The sequence below is a fragment of the Manduca sexta genome, chromosome 20 (assembly GCF_014839805.1).
Source record: "Manduca sexta isolate Smith_Timp_Sample1 chromosome 20, JHU_Msex_v1.0, whole genome shotgun sequence".
Taxonomy (NCBI): Eukaryota; Metazoa; Arthropoda; class Insecta; order Lepidoptera; family Sphingidae; genus Manduca; species Manduca sexta.
Genome location: NC_051134.1, coordinates 6,109,848 through 6,136,091, shown reverse-complemented (window position 1 = coordinate 6,136,091; position 26,244 = coordinate 6,109,848). Strand labels below are relative to the sequence as shown.

Sequence of the window (26,244 nt, the reverse complement as noted above, 5' to 3'; positions counted from 1 at the left end):
TTCATTTTTACGGGATATTATGTTCGATCTTTGCGCCAAATTACATACAAATCCGGTTAGAACTTCATATAATTTGTTTCAATAAACATTATAAGAATATAAGATTTTATTAGTCACTTTAATATTTCAATATAATTATAAATGCTATAATGAAACAATTTGTGCGAAAATGGAACAAATTATTATTACAAATAATTAATGTAAGTTCAAAGTGTTATGACGTTTAATTATAAATTTTCGACGAGCAGCTATATTTAATTGAATTTTTTATACAAAAACGATACGACCGTCCATAAACAGTAGAAACACCATCCAACACATTGAATTACAAAGTATTCAGGTTCAAATCCCAAGGGCACACACCTCTGACTTTTCTAAAAATCATGTGTGTATTCTTTGTGAATTTATCGTTCGCTTTAACGGTGAAGGAAAACATCGTGAGGAAACCTGCACATCTGAGAAGTTCTCTATAGGAATTTCGAAGGTGTGTGAAGTCTACCAATGCGCACTAGGCCAGCGTGGTGGAGTAAGGCCTAATCCCTCTCAGTAGTAGAGGAGGCCCGTGCTCAGCAGTGGGCAAGTATATAATACAGGGCTGATATCAATGTTCTTCAAACTGGAACGCAACAGTGACTACACACTGCTGCTTTGCGGCAGAAATTGCGGTGATACCTACTCTAGCGGACTCTCACATACGAGAGACCTAGCACCAGTAAGATTGTTTTGTGTCCAGCACGAATGAGTTGCCTCAGTTCGTACTATTGCAAAGTCAATGGGATTGAATCAAAACTAACCACACAAACCTAATGCTCATCATCCAAAGCCAGACGGAGACGATCATTTAATACAAATTTCTGTGTAATGCAGTGACGAAGGGTCCATATAAACCGATTGCCGTCGGCTTCTCTTTATGTAGAATTTATGTAGAATCTAATTATTATCAGAACAATTTGGAAATCGTAGTTATGCATATCAATTCTTATAAGTTGTATCGGGTTCCCCTTCTAGTACCTTGGATCAAAGACAAGACATTCAGGCCTACAGGCACGAAATAATTTTAATTATCATTGGCTCGAAAGAAAAGAATATTGCAATATGCAATCATTTCGCATTTGTGTAAGAAATAAATCATTCGTTACTCCGTAAATCGATTCCATCTTATCTTGTTCTGCCTTTTGCATCACGCAGCCTGTTCGTTTTTTTATTCGTTCTTTGGTATGGAGATGCATATTACATGCACCGATACTTTTCTTATCCATAGAGATAATTTACTTCTTCCAATTTGTAGTGATTGGCTGTAAATTTACTTCTGTCAGCAATAAATCACATACGTCAACAGACAACCATTCCTGTTTGATTTTGACATTGGAATTGTATTAACATGTTGTGGTTTTAGAAAATTCTAAAAGATGTGGAGTGTATGAAAAATTCTAAGGATAAATGTTGAATCTAATTTCATTAATCAGTAAGGTATTTTGTGAAAGAAACCATTTAATATTTTATTGACTTCATGTATATAATTTTGCATCCTTACCAAATAATTTTACTAAAAAAGCTCCAAAGTTTAGAGCGCCTTCAAATTACCCGCGCCGGCTACACTAATTTCAAAAGATCCTTACTGTCGAGGGACTCATACAACTTACGTTTTCCTACATATTTAGACATTACACTTAACATCACGTGCAATCTAGTGCCTCTGCCGCGTCGGAACAAAAATAGAAAATATTCACTGTAGAAAAATCATTTTTAGATGGAAAAGCTCGCACAGACTAATTGAATACAAAACCTCACGTTTCACTGCCCGCGTAAATCACTTTTCACTTTTTTCTTTTATTTTTATCCGCCCCTGTTAGTGTTTTTATGTATAAGTAAAATTACTAATTTTGTGTCGTAACAGCACCGGAATATGTTATGTAAGTACTCTTATGTTTATCTGCCCTCTATACAGCTTCTTATAATCCACATGGTCTCATGTAATAAGAGAGAAAGTTTTTGATAAAGTTTGTTGAAAATAAACACTTACCGCTGAATGTATTTGCGTAAAATTTCGACTACAGATGGACAAAGTGTTTTAGAATCTCATCGGCCATAGCAATTTAGACGCACTTTTATAAGAACTTTTTTTTTTCACGTTCATAAATTTGCTCAACAGTACACCAATATATATTTTTTACTAAACTATGAAATACTTTCGGGTTCTTATAAGACACGAGACAGACTATCTCCGGATAACTTAATTTTATCTTCCTTCAGTGCAAAAGTAGTAATTGTATACCTTTTATCAGTCAGCTTATCGATGAAAAACAGATGCTACATATTTAATAACCTATTTACCTTTAAGTTCAGTTATTTCAATAAAAAATATTTGCCGCTCTGGCGTGTTCTACGTGTGTAAATAATACATTTGTCTCACAAAAGTCCACGTTGATTTATGGTAATATCTATTTGTTGGCAATAAATATTTTACTACAGTTAACAATGTTTGACATAACGATATGCGCGGAGATGCGGACTGAGATAGCACGTGGTTTGAATCGACAAGCAATGTAATGCTGTTTACTTATGTTCAGTTTTTTAACGCAAAAAGCACATATAAAGTAATGAGGAGAACGTACGCAAATACCTGAGGCGGGAGTAAGAACTCTTGCTAAGTAAGCAACACTGCTCACGACCATTGCCCCCAGTAGAATCGGCCGATTACCAACTTTTAATTCGAAGAAACGGTGGTAGGGAATCTATAAACTTTTATAGCTCCTCCGGCGATGTCGGGAGATACATCATCGTCGAGTGCAATGTCAGGAAAATGTACGAGTACGAAGTGAGTTTATTCATTATAGATAACCGATTCAATTCTGAAAATTTCTTCACTAATGTCACACGGATTTGAATGATAGGCTATAATTGACTGCTCGGGCCGTTTTGATTCCGGACAAAGGCTTTGAAAAAACCAAAGCCTTAGTAAACGTCTACACTTCGCCAACCTTGACCGACATCCGAATCTGTTGATTTTAGTTTTTATTAACCAAACACCGGTCGGTTCTGATCCAGGCTAATTCGGTGCTTGCGCAGGGCGGTCACGTACGCGTCACTACTGTGAGGCCTCGCTTCTTATTCATGCCTTGCATCGAACAAATGACGTATTGTCCGATTATGCCGTATAGATCGTGATATGCTGCATTGGCTGCTCTCGAAATTCTACTTCACACGTTTTCTTTTCCAGTGTTACAGTAACACACTCATATTTAATCAGCTGTATGCTTATGTAATTTTAACGAGGCCATTACCAATATTGAGTAGGATAACCCAAAATCAAATATCATATATCTACCCGACCCGAGAGAGTAAAAACTGCTAGAGAAAAAGCTGGTGCTACCTTTAACGCGCCAACATTTTCATAATCGGATCGATATCCAAGAAATTTGAACTCAGTGAAAATTCAGACGATTAGATTCTTGATTTTTTATAATACGTAGATTTAACAATTCACATGAAGCTATTGCATGATTCTGTCGTGCACTTCACAAAGTCTTTAAAGGTTCTATTCTAATAATGTATCGTAGAGTGCGTAGAGTTAAAACACGAATTATCCATAACATATCTTTGTGTTGATGCAAATCATCTGAAAAATGTTTATAGCATCAGGAATTATACAAAAATGGCTCGTACTGTTCTCTAGTTACATACATCATTTCGCAGAACGTAATTAAAACATCAATCATGGCTATAAATACTGAAAACAGATATTCGGTCCATCATAAAGAAATGGCGTAAGGCAAGGTAAAATATTTGATCCACAATATTGAAATGGTTAAGTTTGCCAAACAGGTGTCTTGTGTATATAAAACAGTTTTCATCCCCGAAAATTGAAAATTTCCTTTGAAAAATTCTCTTGGGTGCTAGCTACAGGTAAATCTAGTTTATTATGTTCCGCGCGGCCGGAAAATGCACATTTCCACAAAGATTATCGACAACCGCAGGCAAAGCATTAGTTGAAAAGTAGTTTGTTTTTATAACTTTTAAATTGAAAGACATCGTGGCCATTTTGAGTATTGGTTATTCACATTTGGATGACACTCTTGCTAGCTACGCCGCTGACATTGGACCCTGTGTTGCTACGAATGATATTTGAAGCAGTCTTATTAAACTACATCGTGCAATACGACTAAACTACGTAAATTGAGAAAAAAAAATCCTTGTCCATCGGTAATCAAGCATATATCGAACGAGCTCTCGTAGCATATTGTTCAACGCGTGTAACCTAGGGAAACAAGATTAATTATAAAAACATGCACGTATGAATGATAATAGTGTCACGCGCGTCTCTCGGGAGAGTTGCAACCGATCTCTATCTATGTGGAGCGAATGCGGTCAGTAAATTAACAACTGACATACGTCGGGCGATTAATGAAGTGCGATGAATGTTCGGCGGAAATATTGTCAAATTTCAGGGCGATTGAATTCCCTTGCAATTAGCTTGTCAGCAGTCACGGCTGGTTGGTTTATTTACACTAATATTAAAGAGGAATCATTCGGGAATATGTAAGTGGTAATGTTTGGAAGCATTCGACATTTAAAAATATCATTATTATGAAGATATTAAGCATACTCAGGCTATAATTTATTTTTGTGTTTTGCAAAGGCTCAGTGTGATCATTCAGTAAAAGCTTGCAGGATATAATATTTGTTAGCATCCTTGTAAAACTAAATATCAAGTTTGTTTAATTCTTATGATTTCACAAGTTATTTTGTTCTCACTTCTAGACCAACAGGTTAGTAACTTTATTATTACTCATAACAAGTGCCAGTAAAATAAAATATTGTGTCATTGAGAAAAATCTTAGTTTGCGATGTTCACAAATCATAATACATTACGGAATTCAAGGAAACTGAAAACGCTTGTTCAAATAGCGCTCGGCATGAGTTGACATTGACTATTAACGCGCGGATCGGTCAATATTTGCGTTCCGTATGACCGACCAGTAATACTTAGATTTCTTGTGAACTTTGTACATTGTATATGATCACACCATTGTCCCTGGAGGCGTAAGAAGATATGTAACTAGTGCACTTGCAGGTACTGCTGCTCGTTTTTATCGCACAGTGCGATTCGCGAGTCTTTCGCCGTATTGGGCTCTAATTGACAGCATTCACGATTTCTTTTCAATCGAAATGCTAATTTCGAAAAATAATATCGAGAATGGTCTGACTAAAAACTTATAGTACCTATAGGCAGACATGAGAGAGGCTCATGATAACGTTGATTGCGGAATGCTATAAACTTCGTCATTTAACTTTTGGGAGACGTTGCTACTGCTTTCGCAGTGTTGACACTTATCAATAAGCAATCGACTTGTTGATCTTTTCATTAAATAATTGGTGTTTTTAATTTCCAATCACTTTTCCAGAATGGAGGTGGGGGTAAGGCTGGTAGGGGTGCTGCTGCGGCTACTGAACCTGCTCCTGGCGCCGCTGTTCTGGCTAATGGGGAGAGACAACCGAAAAGTGCCGCCTCTCACGAACGAACTGTTGATGAAGAGCGCCACAGAGCTGGCGGCGGCGGTGCGGTCGGGTGATGTGAGTACTATTTATTTTTTTTAAATAGTATCTCTCATAAAGTCATCAACTTAATATCAGGGAGTCAATGACAAACATTGATATCCAGTCTATATGCGTCGCTAGATCAAAGAAGAATCTTTTTGCCCTTGTCCGTACCTACTCTATAGGTATTGTGATATCGACCTAATAAAACTTATCAAGCATAATGTATCTTTAGCTTAGTTTTTACTACCAATCGTCTGAATAATGTGAAGCCGCTCCAGGATTCGTTAAAATCGTGTTCGCAAACTACGAAGCGGCCCCAGGACCTCCCATTACACACCCACTTCACAAAGGAGATATCACGTATAAGACTGTAATTATAATAATTATTGTTCGCGTTATAGTCTCCCATGATGCAAGTATAACCTGACCAGGAATATAAAATACCTCACACCTGTGTTGGTAAAATGCGAATAATTAGTTGTACTGACGTTAACTTTAAAATAAAAAGCAAAACTGGAACCGCCAATCGGATCATATATCTTACTGATCAGACTATGCATTACCAGATGACTAACCACCTCGTTTGCCACTTCATTAAAAGTAATATTGCTCAACAAGAGTTTAAATTTACCGTTCCCAGCAATGTTCCATCAGAAGCACCGCATCAATAGCAGATATTAGCCGACACAACTAGCACTGCGTGATTAGTATGCAAAGTCACGCAATGCGAGTGCGGTGGGCAATAAGCCGCGTCCAGCCAAAACTAACTGAACAAACATGTTAAATGACAATATTAATAACTGGCCTATTACGTGGGAATTAATAGCTGGTGTACATGGGTGGATTACCCTTCAGATTAAAAGAAATAAAGGCATGATGATGTGTATATGTATCTGTATGTATTGACATACAGATGATTTTCCAGGATATTATAATATTCACTGAGTAGAAGCCGTGCGATTTAAGTGGAAGATCCACTTTCCGGAATCCCGCTGTTTGTGGCTTTTTTACTGTATTCTGTGGTTGCTAACTTGTCTGGTAAAAAGGCTTAAAACGAAAAAAATAATTCGGTTACTTTTATTAGTTGCTGCTATGTATTCTTATATGGGTGCATTGTTAGTATAAATGCATTGTTTGTTCACACGGTAAACATTGTGAACCGAAACATAGCTCATGATCATATCTCCCAAAGAAAAAGCATCCATACTTTGACTAGATAATACTGATCTTAGCACCCTAGAATCATGGGTATAGAAAGCGTGTACGCTGGGTGTCAGAAGCCCACCGTGCTAACCCAACAACTGAAAGGCTATTGCTGTACGGAAATCGATTTCCAAATTCCAAACGCCCCTCGTTACAAACACATAGTTTGCTGTATAGTCCGATCCTAATAGCATGTGATTAGCATGCGACATGTCCCAGCATTCGCGCAATGACGCGCCGTTTGCAAATAGTTAATTGCCATCCTTGTTATCGATCGCGTCGTTGACACCGATGCGGTGTGTCGGCCGCCCAACGAGCCGTGCACGTGGCAATTGGCAAGCAGTGTCTGCTGGTGCATTCACTTATAGTTATTTTTGTCAATTAAAAGAACTTACCGATGTTTTCCTTAATTTAAAATTTTAATAAAACTACTTTTTGGATTGCTTTTTTTATATTATCATTTTCTCCTGACGTTTCGACGACTTTTCAGCCTTCATGGTCACGGGGGGAACTGAGCTGTGGTCGGCCGAAAAGTTAAAGTTACAATATCTATCTACATTTTACAATAATACGTTTTTTTGATTGGTGTTGAGGGTCCTATCTACGCAGAATGAGCTCACAGTGTCTTGGAGTCTAGCAGCCGGTCTTTTGGGTTCCGATTTAAATTTAGAATTGGATCCCAGGCTTGTGTAAGCTTCCAACCATCTTCTATTGAAATTTGGATGTATTTTAATTTCAATAGTCTTGCAAAATATTTTAGCTTGGTATCGGTGTTCTTTGGTAAGGATTTGTGACTTGTTTAGTCGCAGATAATCACTGGAGCCTTCTTCAGAGTGTTCGGCAACTGATGACTTCGTAGAGCGTCGGTGTTTCACGTCAGCTATATGTTCTTTTACGTGTATCCCTATATTCCTTTTTGTTTGGCCAATATAAGAGAGACCACAGTTGCAATCCAAATCTTCTTTGATATTGCATTTGAAAGAAGATGGTATTAGAAAAAGAGGGGCAATTAATGGAAGTTGGTCACCACTCCTAAACATCGCAATAATAGAGGAATCGTCGATGCGAAACTGGCCTTTAAGGCATGGCATTTTTCTTGTAGCTCCATAAATCATAGCGGTCTGGAAATATCGCAAACGAAATTTAGCTTTCTGAAATGCCAGCTGCCTTAGCTTAGTGAGGTATAATAAATCGACTGAAGAAGAAATTATGTTTCATAAATTGACTTGTATTATATATAGAAAACTTGCCTACTTTATGACTAGAAAACACTACTCATTTTACGTCGGGGATAAACAAATTGGAAATAATGTAACTCCCCACATATTAACTATACTTAACCCACCATCTGAAAATTCTGATTACACTAAGATAAGTCCAAGTATCAAGGTTTTACTATGTTTAGTAAAGGAAAACGCCTTGGGGAAAGCCATATCATTAGAATAAGGTCCTCAGATATCGACGTCGGTGTCTCGGCGTGCGTGATTGGTTTTACAAATCTAAACAACTACACTAAATTGGTGGTAGGTCTCTCACATGTGAAAGACCTGGGAAGGTACCACCGCAATGTCTATTTCTGCCGCCAAGCAGCAGTGTGTAGTCACTGTTGTGTTCCCGTTTGAAGGTCATTGTAGCTAGATAGAAGTACAGTCTTAATAATTCAAGGTGTTGGATGGAGCTTCTACTGTGTATTCCTCATCGTCAGGCGAACGGAAAGCTCGTCTTGTTATTCAAAGAATGAAAATAAAAATGATAATATTAACAATTATTGTTATGATTTGAGCCGGTGTAAGTCCAGTAGGACGGACGGAACAATTCAGAGGATCTACTTCAAAAAACGAACGTCGAAACGTCGGTCCGAAACGAAGAAACGACGAATTATGGATTTTACTTTACTACTAAATTACTTCGGATCCGTCACCGTTCTGTAGCTTACCTTAGTGGTAGGATCAATTTCCCGTATATTTTTTCCAGCAAAGCAATGAAACTTTATCCTCGCAGATAGTAGATTAAAAAGGGATGGTATAAGTTCTTACCAATTCCATGTCTGAAATATTGCGATGAACCGATCGGATCCGTCGTCGAACCGTCATGGGATTCGCACCACTTAGTAGTAATAAAATGTGCGGTCCGTCGTTCGAAACAACGGATTTCGTTTTTCGAAGTAGACCCTCTAGCGTCTGTTGAGGCTCAATTTCTGAGTTTTTATGTTTAATTTTGGCTTAAAGAATATAAGTAACTATTAGATTAACGTTTTTAAATTTGCAAAATGTGCTCACCACACTGATATACATGGGACTTTGTTCTATTGGTTCGGTTTTTCGTCAGAACCTACTAAAAATACTTTTTCAAGACGTGTTAACACAATTATCGCGTTTATATGACCATATATCTGTGAAGGCGTAAAGTTTTGTACGATACAAAATTTGCATATCGAATTGCGTCTTATACCATAGGAAGAAAAAACAAGATGTAAACAAATATACCTTCAATCCAAATGCATACGTATGTCTTAAGAAATAAGGATGCCAGCTTTTTTGGGCAAACAAAGTACATTAGTAAATCAAAGGTAGAAAAAAAGTGCAAATTAATTCTGTTTTATTATTTCGCTTATAAACATATTATTTGACATTACTTGTGACAAAATTATTAGATTCAAAGACGAATTAGTTCTTTCGTCTTGTCATTTGGTATTTTTCAACACAACATTTTACCCTCTCTGTGAAAGCTGACGTGGAGGAAATCGACAATAAAATTGAAATTAATGCATAAAATAAAAAAAAAATATCGGGCTTATTATATATCTACTTGCTGCCATTTCACGAATAAAAATCTTATGAATCATCGCAGAGGAATCAAACCGTGGTAAATAAGAGATTTTGAACTAGTATATTGTGCTTAAATGTATGGAGTTTTTTTACAAAGTACGGGTGGCAACCCTATACATGACCGTGAATTCAGTATAATAGAGATAATTAAAAATTGGAGAATTAATTTACATTAGATTTCCTAGTTCCCCAGATATGGTAAGCTTTGTGACCTCAAAGTATTAATTTATTATTTTTTAGTCTTTTTCTTCTTTGTATAGGTGCCCGGTAAAGTGACCCCCTGCACCTTATTATAAGTGGGGATACGGGTTGTTTATTAGAACCGGATATACACAGGCTGTTCCTGGAACGTGACACACTAACGTGAACCACTATGGCGGGTTTTAATACCCCGTGTACGGTGGTCGCTATACGGGCGGATATAAAACATATGGGGCATTCCACGTGAAGCGGGCACGAAAAAAAACTCGATGTCTCAGATTTTCGTAATATTTCATTATGTTATACCTGTATATGTCCTCGATCCAGATACAAAATATTATTAAAGTATAAAGCCTGGTAAGCGAGTTAAAGGACTTTGAAGTTTTGACTGGCCGGCTGGTATACGCCACTTCGAATCCAATTATCAAGTTTTTAAATGTTACAATAAAATAAATAAAGCAATGAAATAAATACTTCATTTAATGAGCTTTTTTATTGTATTTTTGGAAATTGAAAAATGTTTTTTTTTCTTTGAAAAAAATGTGTTTGAAAGTTTCAAACTTGAATTTCACAAAGTTGGCATATTTATATTTTTTTTATTTTTTTTCTAAAAATAGCTACTATTGTATAGATAATCCCTGCGAAGTTTCATAATGGGCTGAAAAGTAGTTTAGGAGCTAGACCGATTACAGTGCCGAAGCGCGGCGGTCGCCAGAAAGAGCGAAGTAGTAAAACTTTCAATTAAACGAAATACTTTCGATTAGAGTATTTTATCATGTTTTGCATCGCTCTAACGATTCAATTACATCTGATTATAATATAAAAAAATATATTTATATTACTGACGGTGCACAACAACATTTGAAACTTGGCAAGGATAATATATATATACAATATTGGCTATTTTAGTAGAAAAAAGTTATTATATAAATATGCCAACTTTGTGAAATACAAGTTTGAAACATTAAAATATATATGAATAATAATAATAAATAGTAGTAGTAATAATAATATGAGTTTGTGGCATTGATGTTCTAGCCTACATGTATAAGCGGTCGGGTATCGTGATGGCTTTGTTTAATGCGTTGTGTAAACTAGCCTGTGTCTCCAGGCGTTTTAGGTTACCACCGAGACCGTCAAATTGCCCTTCTGCCATGTGAAGTGGCACGAAAATGAAATTCTGCATCTTTACCACAATCCTGTTTGAAATATAACAAGTTAATACAATTAAATCTTTTAAAATGTTGTTGTGCACAGTCAGTAATATAAATATATTTTTTTATATTATAATCAGATGTAATTGAATCGTTAGAGCGATGCAAAACATGATAAAATACTCTAATCGAAAGTATTTAGTTTAATTGAAAGTTTTTACTACTTCGCTCTTTTGGCGACCGCCGCGCTTCGGCACTGTAATCGGTCTAGCTCCTAAACTACTTCTCAGCCCATTATGAAACTTCGCAGGGATTATCTATACAATAGTAGCTATTTTTAGAAAAAAATAAAAAAATATAAATATGCCAACTTTGTGAAATTCAAGTTTGAAACTTTCAAACACATTTTTTCAAAGAAAAAAACATTTTTCAATTTCAAAAATACAATAAAAAGCTCATTAAATGAAGTATTTATTTCATTGCTTTATTTATTTTATTGTAACATTTAAAAACTTGATAATTGGATTCGAAGTGGCGTATACCAGCCGGCCAGTTAAAACTTCAAAGTCCTTTAACTCGCTTACCAGGCTTTATACTTTAATAATATTTTGTATCTGGATCGAGGACATATACAGGTATAACATAATCAAATATTACGAAAATCTGAGACATCGAGTTTTTTTTCGTGCCCGCTTCACGTGGAATGCCCCATATCCTACCACCAGCAACTTTCTTATTTATTATTGAACTTATGGTTATTACGCAGTTATTGTTTATAATTTATTGTTTTAACAGTCACAATACTGTACTTAAACTAATAAACTTAAGTAATGTCTTCAAGTAATACTGTGAGGTAATCAAGTCCAACGACCTTTATGATAAAAATATGATCACCCTCGTTCATTGAAATCCGTGTCTGGCGTTGTCATCGTGACCCGAAACGAGAAGGTTTTCCTTCCTGGTACTGTGATTATGGCGACCACGTGGTGATAATACCACAAGGATTTGAAAGAGTACGCAGAAAGAAATTAAAAAAGGAAGAGAATATAAACCTTTTAGAATATGACTTTAAACTCCAAAATATGATTCGCCCATAATATGAATTCGCAGTCAGCAAATAGGTAAACAACAATGTCGAGCTTAACACCTACCTTCGAACAGGGAAGGCACTCAGAACTTTGAATTGCAATATACTAAGCTTAGCCAATGTTTGCCATTGTCACTCTGAAACATCAAATATTCTCAAAATACCCAATAATTATGCAATTGTTTGTATTTCCTTTACAGTACAAAATAGTTCTGATGTAGTAACACTAGCCCGTTTCTCCATCACCTTTGATGCCTTTTCAGATAACAAGCGAAGAGCTGGTCTCCATGTACATAAGCCGCGTGAAAGAAGTGAACCCTTACATCAACGCGGTGGTGGAGGAGAGGTACAGGGCCGCGCTGGACGAAGCCAAGGCGGTGGACCGGCAGATCTACGAGGCGAAGACTCATGGGGTGTTTGAGGAGCTGGTGAAGAATAAGCCTCTGCTTGGTGTGCCGTTTACGGTGAAGGAGAGCTGTCAGCTAGCAGGTCAGTGAAGTATGATGTAAAATATGAAACTGTCATAGTTATTGGCAGGTGCTATGATAATTTCTGGTAATGCTTCGGCTTTAAGACATGATGTCACGGGATCAATCTATGCAATGAGACATGTGTGTTTATGCTGGAATTATCAGTTTGGGTCAGGACTATGCGATCGTTGGACATAAAGGACTTGTTACACAACTTCTGAGTAAACGCTTCTCGTCACAAATGTATAAGCCGACCAAATGTAAAAGTCACACTGTAGTCTATGCCCACAATGTCTACATTAACTGTTTATTACGCTAACTATCAAATTAAACTGGAAATTCGTGAAGCATGCTCTAAGATTAGTATTTTTTAGTTAAAGGTATCATAAACACTATGTCACACGTATCAAAATGGTCATTAAAGATGCTAATATTTGATATATTTTAATCGCATTATAAATCCCCCAGGTTTCTCCAACTCCGTAGGATGTCTAGAGAACGCAGGTCGTAAGGCGACATCAGACGGCGCGGTGGTGGCGCTGGTGAAGAAGGCCGGTGGGATCCCACTGCTGGTATCCAACACGCCGGAGCTGTGCCTCGGCTGGGAGACCACCAACCTGCTGCGCGGACCCACCAAGAACCCGTACTGCTTGAGCAGGACACCTGGAGGCTCCTCGGGGGGCGAGGTGAGATGTAATTTACACACACATTCACGCCTTTTAACCCCGAAAGGGGTAGGTAGAGGCGTAACTGGTACATCCACTTTCTGCCGTGTGTATTCCATCCCATGATGTGATAGAGAGCGAGCCTATGGCTATATTTGGCACAAATCCAAGACTCCGGGAGGATATTGAGTAAAAAAACCAATATCACTGCTCGACTCGGGATCAAATACTCGAGACCTCAGTACTGCAGTAGTACCTTAACACAACTACGCCACTGAAGCAGTCAAAGATGGAAATATTTTTTGTCATATTAAAAAAGATAAAAAAACATCAACGTATGATGTCACATTGTGTGACATCCTGAAACTATACATCGTCAATGACACGTATATGTGTATTGTAACTGGTGAGTGTCGCGTTTGTTTGTGATTGCGCAAGCGCAGGCGATCATCTGTTGTGATCGCACGCTGTTATCTCGTTAATGATGTGCGGTATGTCGAGGCTCGTGATGCATCGTTTAGACCATAAGCACCTACGTAATGTACAGTAAATAAAGTAGAAAATAACGACATAAATATTGTAGTAGTTTCGAAATCGTGTAGTTCAGTGAAAGAAAAAAATAAACCGCCTTCAAAAAAAACTAAAAAACTATTTTACAGTACCCATAATATGTTGGTTACCAATTTTGGAGTCAATGCCTAATATTTTTATATATTGTTCATGTATTTATCTAGCTTAGTTAGCAATGTTTAAGCGCATCCTTTTTTTAAGTCGGTTAAAATACATGATTCATAATGTATTCTTTCTTTTCCCGTTTTTTTTTATCTGTTCGTTCACTTTGACCTCGCTAGGATGTGGTATTCCCATGTTTGGTGTCATAATCTAGTGTTAATGATTTCAAAAAGCTCACTTGAATAAATGTAAACAATTTTCTTTAAATGGTTGAATTTCTATAGAAATGTTGTAGTTGAATTGACAATATTAATGTACTATAATCATAATAATAAAGACAAAAGGAAGCGGCTCAGCTTGTGCTGACCGGGACAGTAGTTCCGAGCAGCGCTGGTTTTCAGCCTCTCCTAACTTCCTAGGATGTTATGCGGAAAGTGTATAGCGTTGGCCTTCCAAGCGACAATTAGCATTTTATGTTTAAATAAATTAAACTATGTGATACAAAACAATATCAAATGACTAAATCTACTTAGTCTGGCCATAAATACTGTTACACTTAATTATAAAAAAATATTACATTTGAATTTCGAATCTGTCATTTTTATACGATTGTTCATTGTGTTTTCTCATTTTGGCGCCAATACATTGTAAAATATTTTGCGATATTAAAATGGTGTGGGGTGATAAAGAGAACCGAATCGCTGTGATAGCATTACACAAAGTAGGTATGGAGCCAAATGCAATTTTTAAAACTCTCCATACACTTGGTATTAGTAAAATGTTTGTGTACCGGGCTATTAATAGGTACAATGAGACCTCCTCTGTTTGTGACAGAAAAGATCTGGCCGTCCACGTAGTGTTCGTACGAAAAAGGTGGTCAAAGCAGTAAGGGAAAGAATTCGAAGAAATCCTGTCCGAAAGCAAAAGATTTTATCTCGGGAAATGAAGATAGCACCTAGAACCATGTCGCGTATTTTAAAAGATGACTTAGGACTTGCAGCCTATAAGAGACGCACTGGCCATTTCTTAACTGATAATTTAAAGAAGAATAGGGTGGTAAAATCGAAACAACTACTGAAGCGGTACGCAAAGGGAGGTCACAGAAAAATTTTGTTTACGGATGAGAAAATTTTTACAATTGAGCAACATTTTAACAAACAAAATGACCGTATTTATGCTCAAAGCTCTAAGGAAGCTTCCCAATTAGTCGACAGAGTGCAACGTGGACATTATCCGACTTCAGTGATGGTTTGGTGGGGTGTTAGCTATGAAGGAGTGACTGAGCCATATTTTTGTGAAAAAGGTATCAAAACATCGGCACAAGTGTATCAAGATACCATTCTTGAGAAGGTAGTTAAGCCCCTTAACATCACCATGTTCAATAACCAAGTATGGTCCTTCCAGCAAGACTCGGCGCCGGGTCATAAAGCTCGGTCCACGCAGTCTTGGTTGGAATCGAACGTTTCGGACTTCATCAGAGCTGAAGACTGGCCGTCGTCTAGTCCCGATCTTAATCCGCTGGATTATGATTTGTGGTCAGTTTTAGAGAGTACAGCTTGCTCTAAACGCCATGATAATTTGAGTCCCTAAAACAATCTATACGATTGGCAGTGAAGAATTTTCCCATGGAAAGAGTGCGTGCTTCTATTGATAACTGGCCTCATCGTTTAAAGGACTGTATTGCAGCCAATGGAGACCACTTCGAATAAGCTTTTTATATTTTTAATTGTTTTATATTTATGTATTAAACTGACACACTGTAAAAGTAATAAATGTTATTTGCAGTTAACAATTTTCTTTTTTCTTTATTACAATATTTATGGCAAGACTAGGTATACTTATACTATTATATAAAGCTGAAGAGTTTGTTTGTTTGTTTGTTTGTTTGAACGCGCTAATCTCAGGAACTACCGGTCCAAACTGAAAAATTCTTTTTGCGTGCGTAGCCCTTTGTTCTTGGTGTACTATAGGCTATATATCATCACGCTATACCCAATAGGAGCGGAGCAGTAATGGCTAATCTCAGGAACTACCGGTCCAAACTGAAAAAATCTTTTTGCGTTGGATAGCCCTTTGTTCGTGGAGTGCTATAGGCTATATATCATCACGCTATAGTCAATAGGAGCGGAGTAGTAATGGCTAATCTCAGGAACTACCGATTCGAACTGAAAAATTCTTTTTGTGTTGAATAGTCCTTTGTTTGTGGAGTTTTCAAAGTTATATATCAACACGCTATGACCAATAGGAGCGGAGCAGTAATGTCTAATCTCAGGAACTACCGGTCCAAACTGAAAAAATCTTTTTGCGTTGGATAGCCCTTTGTTCGTGGAGTGCTATAGGCTATATATCATCACGCTATAGTCAATAGGAGCGGAGTAGTAATGGCTAATCTCAGGAACTACCGATTCGAACTGAAAAAATCTTTTTGCGTTGGATAGCCCTTTGTTCGTGGAGTGCTATAGGCTATATATCATCACGCTATAGTCAATAGGAGCGGAGTAGTAATGGCTAATCTCAGGAACTACCGATTCGAACTGAAAAAATCTTTTGCGTTGGATAGCCCTTTGTTCGTGGAGTGCTATAGGCTATATATCATCACGCTATAGTCAATAGGAGCGGAGTAGTAATGGCTAATCTCAGGAACTACCGATTCGAACTGAAAAAATCTTTTTGCGTTGGATAGCCCTTTGTTCGTGGAGTGCTATAGGCTATATATCATCACGCTATAGTCAATAGGAGCGGAGTAGTAATGGCTAATCTCAGGAACTACCGATTCGAACTGAAAAAATCTTTTTGCGTTGGATAGCCCTTTGTTCGTGGAGTGCTATAGGCTATATATCATCACGCTATAGTCAATAGGAGCGGAGTAGTAATGGCTAATCTCAGGAACTACCGATTCGAACTGAAAAATTCTTTTTGTGTTGAATAGTCCTTTGTTTGTGGAGTTTTCAAAGTTATATATCATCACGCTATACCCAATAGGAGCGGAGCAGTAATGGCTAATCTCAGGAACTACCGGTCCAAACTGAAAAAATCTTTTTGCGTTGGATAGCCCTTTGTTCGTGGAGTGCTATAGGCTATATATCATCACGCTATAGTCAATAGGAGCGGAGTAGTAATGGCTAATCTCAGGAACTACCGATTCGAACTGAAAAATTCTTTTTGTGTTGAATAGTCCTTTGTTTGTGGAGTTTTCAAAGTTATATATCAACACGCTATGACCAATAGGAGCGGAGCATGTGCATGAGCATGAGCAATGAAACATGTTGCATAAACGGGGTAAATTATTAGTTTTGAGAGCTTCCGTTGCCTGCGCTGCGTAAACGGTTAAAGTTATGCAACAATGATGTATGACGGGATTGTTTCACTTAAAAAATTCTAAAAAATATATTATAAAACAAAGTCCCCTGCTGCATCTGTCTGTCTGAACGTGTTAAACTCAAAAACTACCCAACGTATTAAGATGAAATTTGGTATGGAGACAGTTTGAGACCCTGAGAAGAACATAGGCTCCCGGGAAACTACTACTTTTATAACGGGAAACTTTAGCCTGAAAAACTTTATAACGCGGGCGGAGCCGCGGGCAAAAGCTAGTATAAAATAAAAAGGAACAATGACTTTAATATTAACGGATCTCTAGTTGTTGTATCTGTGTGGGTGTGTGTGCGTGTATAATTGCGAAATAGTAACAATCGATAATCGAATTCGCATACGATGTAACTTTATTCGAGTGAAGAAAATATCGATACTCTTGGAAACAATAATAATCAGTAAAATGACCATTATTTGTTTTTATTAGCAATATCTGTAATAAATATGTTTGTCCCCAGGCGGCGCTGTTGGCGTGCGGTGCGTCACCATTAAGCGTCTCGTCCGACATCGCCGGCTCCATCAGGCTGCCGGCGGCATTCTGTGGCGTCTTTGGACACAAACCCACACCTGGTGAGTACACCTGCCCAATATTACTTGTTTAACTAAAAAGGAGTAAATAGCTTGATTCTGGATAGCTACCTCATAGTTTTTTTTTTTCATATGAATCACAAATGAGTTTTTATTTATATACACAAAAAAGGGGGTCAAGTTCGTGTCTCTCATAGGGCGAGGGGGGGTCGAGGTTCCGCTATTTGATACGTAGTTCGTCCCCTCATACACAAGTTTGAAAATCCACCATAGTAACACATCTAGGGGTTTCGTGTTCCGACATCGGTGTGTGTACATTCGGTTTTAAATAGTCCGGCATTATAGTATCGATTAGCGAGAGACAATGATCCCTCGTTACTTGATACTCTACCTGGAAGTCTCACCACAATCCCACCAAAATTATTAAGTAAAGTGGAGTCATTAATTCCGTATATACATATTATATATATATATACATATATATTTATGAGAAAAAAAATATTTTCGAGACTTCTCGCAACACACCGAAAGACCGTCCGAAATTAGCCGAACGCACCTTATATATTTTTGTAGTTTTTGGTTTTATATGATAATAGTTTATTTTACACAGGCTAATAAGAAGTGTTTCTTGATTTCCAGGTGTGATACCAATAGAGGGGCACATACCGACCCTGAGCGACGAGCAGTTCCCCAAGTTCCTCACGGTGGGTCCGATGACGCGCAAGGCCGAGGACCTGGAGCTGCTGATGAAGATCATGGCGGCCGACAACAGGACCGCGCTCAGACTCGACGAGCCAGTCGATATCAATAAAGTCAAGGTACGGAGGCACGAGTCGTGAGCACTAACAATAAACCATAATGATTTTCTACTCAGTGTCAGCCTGGAGTCAGTATTGTCCTAGGTTAATGGCAGTAGCCTAACTTCCCGTTACATTAGACCTACTCATCATCATCAGCTGCAGGATGTCCGCTGCTGAACATGGGCTTCTCCCAAAGATTTCCAGATAGACCTATTGTAAGCGTACCTATTGTACGCATCCAGCGACCTCCTGCAACTTTTATGAAGTCATCTGTCCATTTCGTGGGTGGAGCTATAGCTAACGAAATGTGGTTTTACACTTTGCTTCCCTTAAATGGAAAAAAGGCTGATACTATGTATTTGACTACCTTGCTGGCGTAGTTGTATTACTGTTGGACTGCAGCGTTGTGATCTCAGGTCCGATCCTCAGATCAGGCAGTGATATTAGGCCTTACTCAGTATCCACCTGGAGTCCGGAATTAGTTCCCGATATAGGCTCGCCCCTTATAACATCATGAGATAGAATACTCAAGGCGGAAAGTGTGTGTATCAGTAGCGCCTCTGCCCACCCCTTTGAGGATAAAAGGCGTGAGTGAGTGAGTCATGAATGTATAGATGTATTTGTCAGGTGCACTACATGACGGAGGCCACGAAGTCGTTGGCGCTGATCAGCGTGGAGCCCCGCGTGAGGGACAGCATCCTCAACGCCGCCAAGTACCTGCAGCACTGCGGCGCCACGCTCAGCGAGGTACCACGTAATTATAATAATACTTTATGAACATAATACAACTGATAAATTTCTTCGTCTAAAAAGGAATTTTACTTTTATTGTAATAAAAAACTTTTCAGTATTGTCATTATTATAAATACTATACTAATTGAAGAATTAATTCAGTCGACCGAATCGAGTCGATAAATTTCAGCTTCGACTATAAAAAAAAATGTAATAATGATAACTAAGAGAGTTCAAAAAGAAATAAAGGTAGATATATTTTTTAAATATTCGATGTGATTTCAATTTATATATTTATACAGGTACACTCATTTGAATAGTGAGGATCACAGTTGCATGAGAATTAAATGTTATGTTTTCAGGAAAAATTTAAAGATTTAGAAGATTCGGTAGAAATATCAGTGTCGGTGTTCTTCTCGATGAAAGACATCCCGAACATGTTACAGGACCCTGCTAATCCTAAAGTAAGTGGTAACCGAAAATAATATATTTAATTATAATTATTCATTTTAGAAAATGGTAAGACATTTTATTGCAGTCAATATGTCTTAGGTATAAATATATTGGTGGAGTACTAAGTACCAGCGTTTCAAAAAATTTTTGCTTTTTTAAAATTAACCAATCAAAACGGTTCTTTTGACAAGCTTACACATGCATAATGATTTCTTATGTTTACGCGAATGTTAGACATTGAAATTAAACTAATTTTCCGGATTCTATCGCGGTTTTTTGTTTTTTATTTTTCTCCCGACGTTTCGAAGACTGCAGCCTTCATGGTCACGGACTAGATGATTATAACTATTGAAACCCATGTCTATTGTTTCCAGCGTGACAAGAGTCTATTGTTGGAGCTGGTGAAGTTACTGTTCGGCGGAGGGTCCCGCTCCCTGCAGGGCCTGTCGTTCGCGCTCATACAACGCACGCGGCTGTTCATCCCGGCGGCGCGGACGCCACACTACCGCGGGAAGGCGCGGACGCTCCGGGAACAGCTGACGGTACCATACACGCGTATATTATACATGTGGGATATAATGCCGAGACAAAAACACCGTCTTCAAATAAATTACTTTAATGAAATAAATAAATAAACTATAAATTAAATAAATTAATTTATACGTCAAAACAAAGCATAAGAATAATTATTATTATTTCTAAACTATTAAAATTACTTATAAACTAAAATCAAAATAAACTTAGTCTACGTCTTTATAAAATTACGTCTTATTCCCCTGACTACGCACACGCATCTTATTTTCCCACCCCTTTCTCCCTGTTTCCCATACATCCTTCTCACTCCCACAAATCATATTCCGATTCCCACATAAATGCGAAAGTAACTGTCTGTTTGTTATTCTTTCATAGTTGAATTACTGGAACGATTTTGATGAAATTAGGTGTAGAAATAGTTTGAGACGTTAAGGGGGATATAGATTATATATCCCTGAAAAAGCTAGTGATAAGGGATCAGGTCGCAATGCCGTTGCCACTGCTGCACTACAGCTTCACCGGACCGATAATGACGATATAACATGTGCCATTAGGTGTGACAATAGTTTAATATGAATATTATGTACAGCGAACCCTCGGCGACGACGGCGTGCTGCTGTACCCGGTGTTCAACGGCCTCGCGCACCGACACAACCAGGTGTTCCTCAGGGCCTCCGGCGTCATGTACACCATGGCCTTCAACATCCTCGGCGTCCCCGCCACCACTGTTCCCGTGGGACTCTGCGACGGGCTGCCCGTCGGGATACAGGTCACACAACAATATTTTTTGTTTAGGCAACTCAGAGGTGTAGGACCATTTCGATTAATTTTTATCCGTGGTGCTTCATAACTGGCTTATCTAGTTGTAAACGTCCCTATCCTTGAGGTTTAAACGCCTCCTTAGTTCATTATTTTGTCTCCCGCTTTGCTATGGAGGGGAGTGGACAATTAATATATTTAACTATTTCCTATCTTTTTATTTTATTAATTTTGATGCGGGATAATGACAAATTAGTTGTCCCTGAGACTCGCCGAGCTTCACCGCTCGGTGTCATAAAATGCGTGCCACTGCTGATCCTGGCCTACAGGAGTTGTAGTGGTGGGTGTGAGGGCGGGAAAGTTTACAAAAGTCAAAGTGTTACTGAACCTAATGGTAAGCGAAGTGCGATCCAAAGAGGAGTGACTGGTGAGAGATGATAACCCTCGCCAGTCGATACAATTATGCCGGCTTGTTTGAACTGAATGTATACGTGGTGATTCCGGAAAGCGAGACACTTACGTGGTCCACTATGGGGAGTTTTACACCTTGTACGGTGGTCGCTATCCGGGCGGATACAAGATATATCCTTCCACTATTAGAAAAACTTAGTTAAATATCTGTCGACAGGTGATAGCAGCTCCGAACCAAGACAGGTTGTGTCTCGCCGTCGCCAAACAACTCGAGGCGGGCTTCGGCGGGTGGAGGCCGCCGCGCTAACTACGGACTAGCTACTGCACGCACTAGCTCAACTCTGGTGCTTAAAGCTACGGTTACAAACAGATCATTCTATTATTTTGGCCATTGTTTTATTTTCTCTTCCGTTTATACAGTAGAAAAGTTCCAATAAATAAAAAACAAATTTGATTTTAAAAAAAATAATTACAGAAAAATTTTCAATTTTAATGAACTCGAATGCCAAATTTTTTATCACATTTTCACATATTTTCACGATATTATTATTATTTTTTTTTATTATCTAAAGTATGTTTTTTTTTTGTTAAATGACAATAAGCCAAATTATGAATAATAAATAACAAAAATACCGGGATTGCTAAGAACCACTGTTTTATAGCCACATAGCTTAGAGTTTTTTTACAATACTCGGAGTCTACTTTATAACAATATTGGTGAGAATGACATACCAGGCGTGGAGAACTTTTGGCATAACCAAATAAAAATAATGTTAAATCTATAATTGAATAATACTTGTAGAAATATTATTTTCATAATATTTAAGTATATATTAACGAAGTGCACAAACATTTTAAAAGGATTTTTATATAAGTACTTAATTTTTTTGTGCATGATAAATATTGTCAATCTAAATGTCTCTGTAAAATAAACGAAAACAGTTGGCCATTCCTGGGATACCAATGAGCCCCTTAGAATATCCCAACAAACACAACTGACAGCCGTTTTTAATAAACGATCCCAATGTCAATCTTCAATCTGTATCCGAGGATGAACCAATCAAAATAATTCATTTGTAAGCACGTTAAAAAAGCCATGTTCTAATTGGTATATTTTTGAAATCGATCGAAAAAAAGCGATCGGGATTGTTTATTGAAAATGGCAGTAAATTGATGTCATTTAATTTTGATGTTCGTGATTGGTCGAGCGCCCAATGGGTAGGTCACGTGTTAGTCTATCAACCAATCACAGTAAAACGATATGCAATCGTGTTGTGGTTTTTGCCATATTCCAAGTACACTGATAATTATTTGAATAACTCTGTTGTGAATAGGTTTTTCATTTCATTTCATTTTCAATATTCTTATTCAATTTATCTCAAATGGACCAATCAGAACAGTTTTATTTGACATACTTACAAATAAGTTATTTTGATTGGTTCACTATCGGAATCGGATTGAAGATTGAGATTGGGATCGTTTATTGAAAACGGCTGTTAGTAGTACATTGAACATATGGTTGAAATGGGAATTATGGGAATGAATGGGTTTTTATCTAATTTCCGTTTCCTCATCAACATGTAATGCGTGAATTTACGTCAAAGTAATTTAGATTAAAAATCGATGCAACATTTTAGTTATTGAATTGAGTACTAAATACTTTAACTGGAAATATTTTATAACGGGTTGTTTGTTTATTTCATTTGTTATAGTAATATATGATTAAATAAAATGTATTTATATTTTGTAAGACATTTTGGTGTGTTTATAAGTGAGTGAAATATAAAATTATATTTCTCAAATTATCTTTGTATGTTTTGGATGTTATTTTATTTCGTTTTATCGTTTTACGTAAAATGTTACGTAGAAAAAATCTGTTCATCTTTATGGAACTAAGTTAGGATATGTTGACCAATAACGTTAGTGGGGTAATATTGGTGGGGCGGGAGGGGGGATCCAGGGGAGTGAGCCTTAAGACGGCGCCACCGGCCTCGGGGCAGTGCCACGAACATACACGTGGAAGCTAAAAAAATATGGGTTACGGAATTTACTTTCCTGCCGGGACGCCTGGACTACTTCTTGCCCGTTTCCTGAGAACGACCAACACATGAGGCCCACTCCGGGCGACAGAAACACCACACCACTAAATAAGAGTGTGCTAAAACATTTCATATCTGTTTTGTGCATTTGTCTTGGCAGAACTCTTTGTACTGTGAATATGATTCACACGAAAAATGTCTCCTTGTTATTTTATTTTACTAATATCTAAAAGACCAAAGAGTACTACACAGGATTCCACTGCGCATGCGCTCGTCAACGACACAAATGTTTCATAACGCCGGCACTAGCTGCACTATTCTTTAAACAATGCATACTGGTGCTCGGCGGCAAAAATAGACACTGCTGTGGTAACCTACCTTCTAGTAAAACTAAAAACATTGTTATTTCGATCCTAAATTAATGTGATGGCGTTGGTATTAAATGTAATCAAATTACATTATTTATGTAAGTTTTTATGACTTTACAATTGTCGTATTGTAAAATATCTTAAATATTCAGTTACGTAAAAAAATGGAAAAAATGGCTGTCTGTTTTTTTTTCAATAGAAATTCAAAAAAACGAATGCAACGACAATTGTACAGTCATAACAATAAAATTTTAAGTATTAGATATAATAATAAAACTTTAATTACAAGCCGTAAGCCCATGACGACCTAGAAAGTAATACTTTAAATAAAAACACAGTTATCTTGTCTCACTGATTGTTTTAATAACGTATTCGTCAATACATTAGCCAAAATGACCTTAATAGTTTTGATTACAAGGTTCAAAATTCGTACATGGTAAATATAAAATTGTATATAAAGTAAATCATACAAATAGGTCGGTCGTATCGCGGCATTACATTATTCCAAAGGACGTGAAATGTGTAGATTTTATTATATGTTGTTTCTGTGCAATATATTTTTTGTTATAAGTTTATATTAATAAGGGTGCTTTTTGTAAAACTTGTAGTTTGAAACTCACTTTTGTATGAGATGTAAATTATGTGTTACTTTTGATCAATACTAAAGTTAAGTGAGTAGATGTAAAAATAATTTTAAGGGATGCTACAGAATTTCATTTTCCAATAAAGAAATATAAATTGAATCAAATACTCGTTTTTTTAGTATCTCAAAAGCTGTAATCGCTTCCTAGTTTTCTAATTTCCCGCCCCCTGACTTCGCCGCCCGGGGCGTGGGCCCCGGCTTGCCCCCTCTAGATCCGGCGCTGCAGAATCTTCATATAAAACTAAGTCCTCGACCGCTTCTATCTGTCTGAATGCATCCAAAAACTAGGAACTGATTTCAGTGAAATTTGGCATGGAGATATTTTGAGACCCTGGGACATGGCTACTTTTTTTTCTGGGAAAATAAAAAACTCGCGCGAAGAAAAGTTAGTATTCATATAAAGATTAGAAGAATCTACTGCTGCTGAATCGAAGTAACTGCTTCAGAATTTTATTCAAACGGTTTTATTGAAAGTATTTTGATGAACAGTTACTTATAATTTCATTTTTAATTTCTTAAAAATAACAGTGAATGTTTTATAAGGCTTTAAAAGGGTACGATACTTTTAAAATATGTGAGCATGATAGGGCCTTCACAAATAGCGTTTGGACTACTCTAAAATCGTCTATATAAAGGGGATAAAAGAAGAAGCATATTCAGATCAAGATAGTCTTTATGCGGGCAAAGCAAAAGCTAGTCAATAAATAAAAATATAAACCACGGATTTTCTAAAATATTAATAAATAAAGAAATAAAAATTGATCAATCATTCTCCTGAATACAAAAGCAAACTTTTTCAGGCCATATAATTTTTTTTCGTCTGAAGAACGATAAATCTATTAAAGTTTTATACCTTTTTATCGCGGTCAAAATTCGTTTTGCCCCGTGTTATACCTATTGCACACATCAAATGTCCTCTAAGTGACCTACCCGTGCCCCCGCAGCCCGCTGCAAATATTTTTATTAATGTTGGTGTTATCAACGGTTGATTACTCCATGGTCTGAGTTTATCGTTCAAAACGGAATAAAATTGCAGAACCTCCCATGCCCTTCGCCCTTCGCCAATAGTCACTACTTGAATTTCCCAAACTTTTCAGGCCGCCGCCCCTTCTAAAACAAAACAATATTCCAAATCCATGCAGTCAATTAATAAAGGTGTACAAAAACTAATACTGAATTATTGTTTTATAAATTATTGCAAAATAAACTGGGAAGTGTTGATCCTTTTTTTTTATAAGTAAAACTTTATTTAGAATCGTTAGATTTGAAAGTCGATGAATTGAAAATGCATCACGATATTAATAATTAAAAGCAACAGTGTTCTACCAGCCTGCATGCTATATTTTGCATCCTTTTATTCTTTTGTTACATGTGTTTAGCAATTTTACTATTTTACTTCTGCCGTGTGTGTTTTGTTTAATTTTTGTTTCCTCTTTCTCGGTTGTTTCGGTTTTCTTAATTCTCCTTGCGGTTCGTCTTCTTACACGTTTGGGCTACTTTGTGACGCAATTTTGGTGAATTGGACCGCTATTCATCTGGCGACACTGCATTTTGTGATATCAAATCGATCGAAGAATTGTATTTTTTTAGTTTGAAATAAGAAAACTTGCAACATGAATAATTTGAAGAAATTGTATTTTATGGAAGACGGGCTCAATGGACTTGTTTCCAGAGCCGTAATAAATAAATAAAAAAAAAATGACATCAAACAAACGAAAGCAATGCCAATATCTACAGGTATTAATTGGTTAAGTACATAATACGTTTTTATTTGCGCTATCCCG

The 26,244-nt window shown here is 37.2% G+C and overlaps 1 protein-coding gene across 4 annotated transcripts in view; it reads left to right on the top strand.

Annotated features, from left to right (window-relative positions):
• LOC115443518 (fatty-acid amide hydrolase 2-A) overlaps positions 1 to 24,565 on the top strand; it is a 36,565-nt gene extending 12,000 nt beyond the window's left edge. For 3 of the 4 annotated variants that reach the window (XM_030168953.2, XM_030168952.2, XM_030168954.2), the window contains 10 exons: positions 5,406 to 5,574; positions 12,278 to 12,503; positions 12,953 to 13,170; positions 17,652 to 17,763; positions 18,361 to 18,539; positions 19,149 to 19,268; positions 19,616 to 19,717; positions 20,081 to 20,248; positions 20,830 to 21,009; positions 21,628 to 24,565. In XM_030168953.2, coding sequence (XP_030024813.1) covers positions 5,407 to 5,574; positions 12,278 to 12,503; positions 12,953 to 13,170; positions 17,652 to 17,763; positions 18,361 to 18,539; positions 19,149 to 19,268; positions 19,616 to 19,717; positions 20,081 to 20,248; positions 20,830 to 21,009; positions 21,628 to 21,717 — 1,563 coding nt within the window. In that variant the 5' untranslated portion in view covers position 5,406 and the 3' untranslated portion in view covers positions 21,718 to 24,565. Of the gene's footprint in view, positions 1 to 1,337; positions 1,471 to 5,405; positions 5,575 to 12,277; positions 12,504 to 12,952; positions 13,171 to 17,651; positions 17,764 to 18,360; positions 18,540 to 19,148; positions 19,269 to 19,615; positions 19,718 to 20,080; positions 20,249 to 20,829; positions 21,010 to 21,627 lie in introns of those variants that run through there. The other variant, XM_030168956.2, reaches the window with a different exon arrangement.
• Positions 24,566 to 26,244: the final 1,679 nt, after the last annotated feature.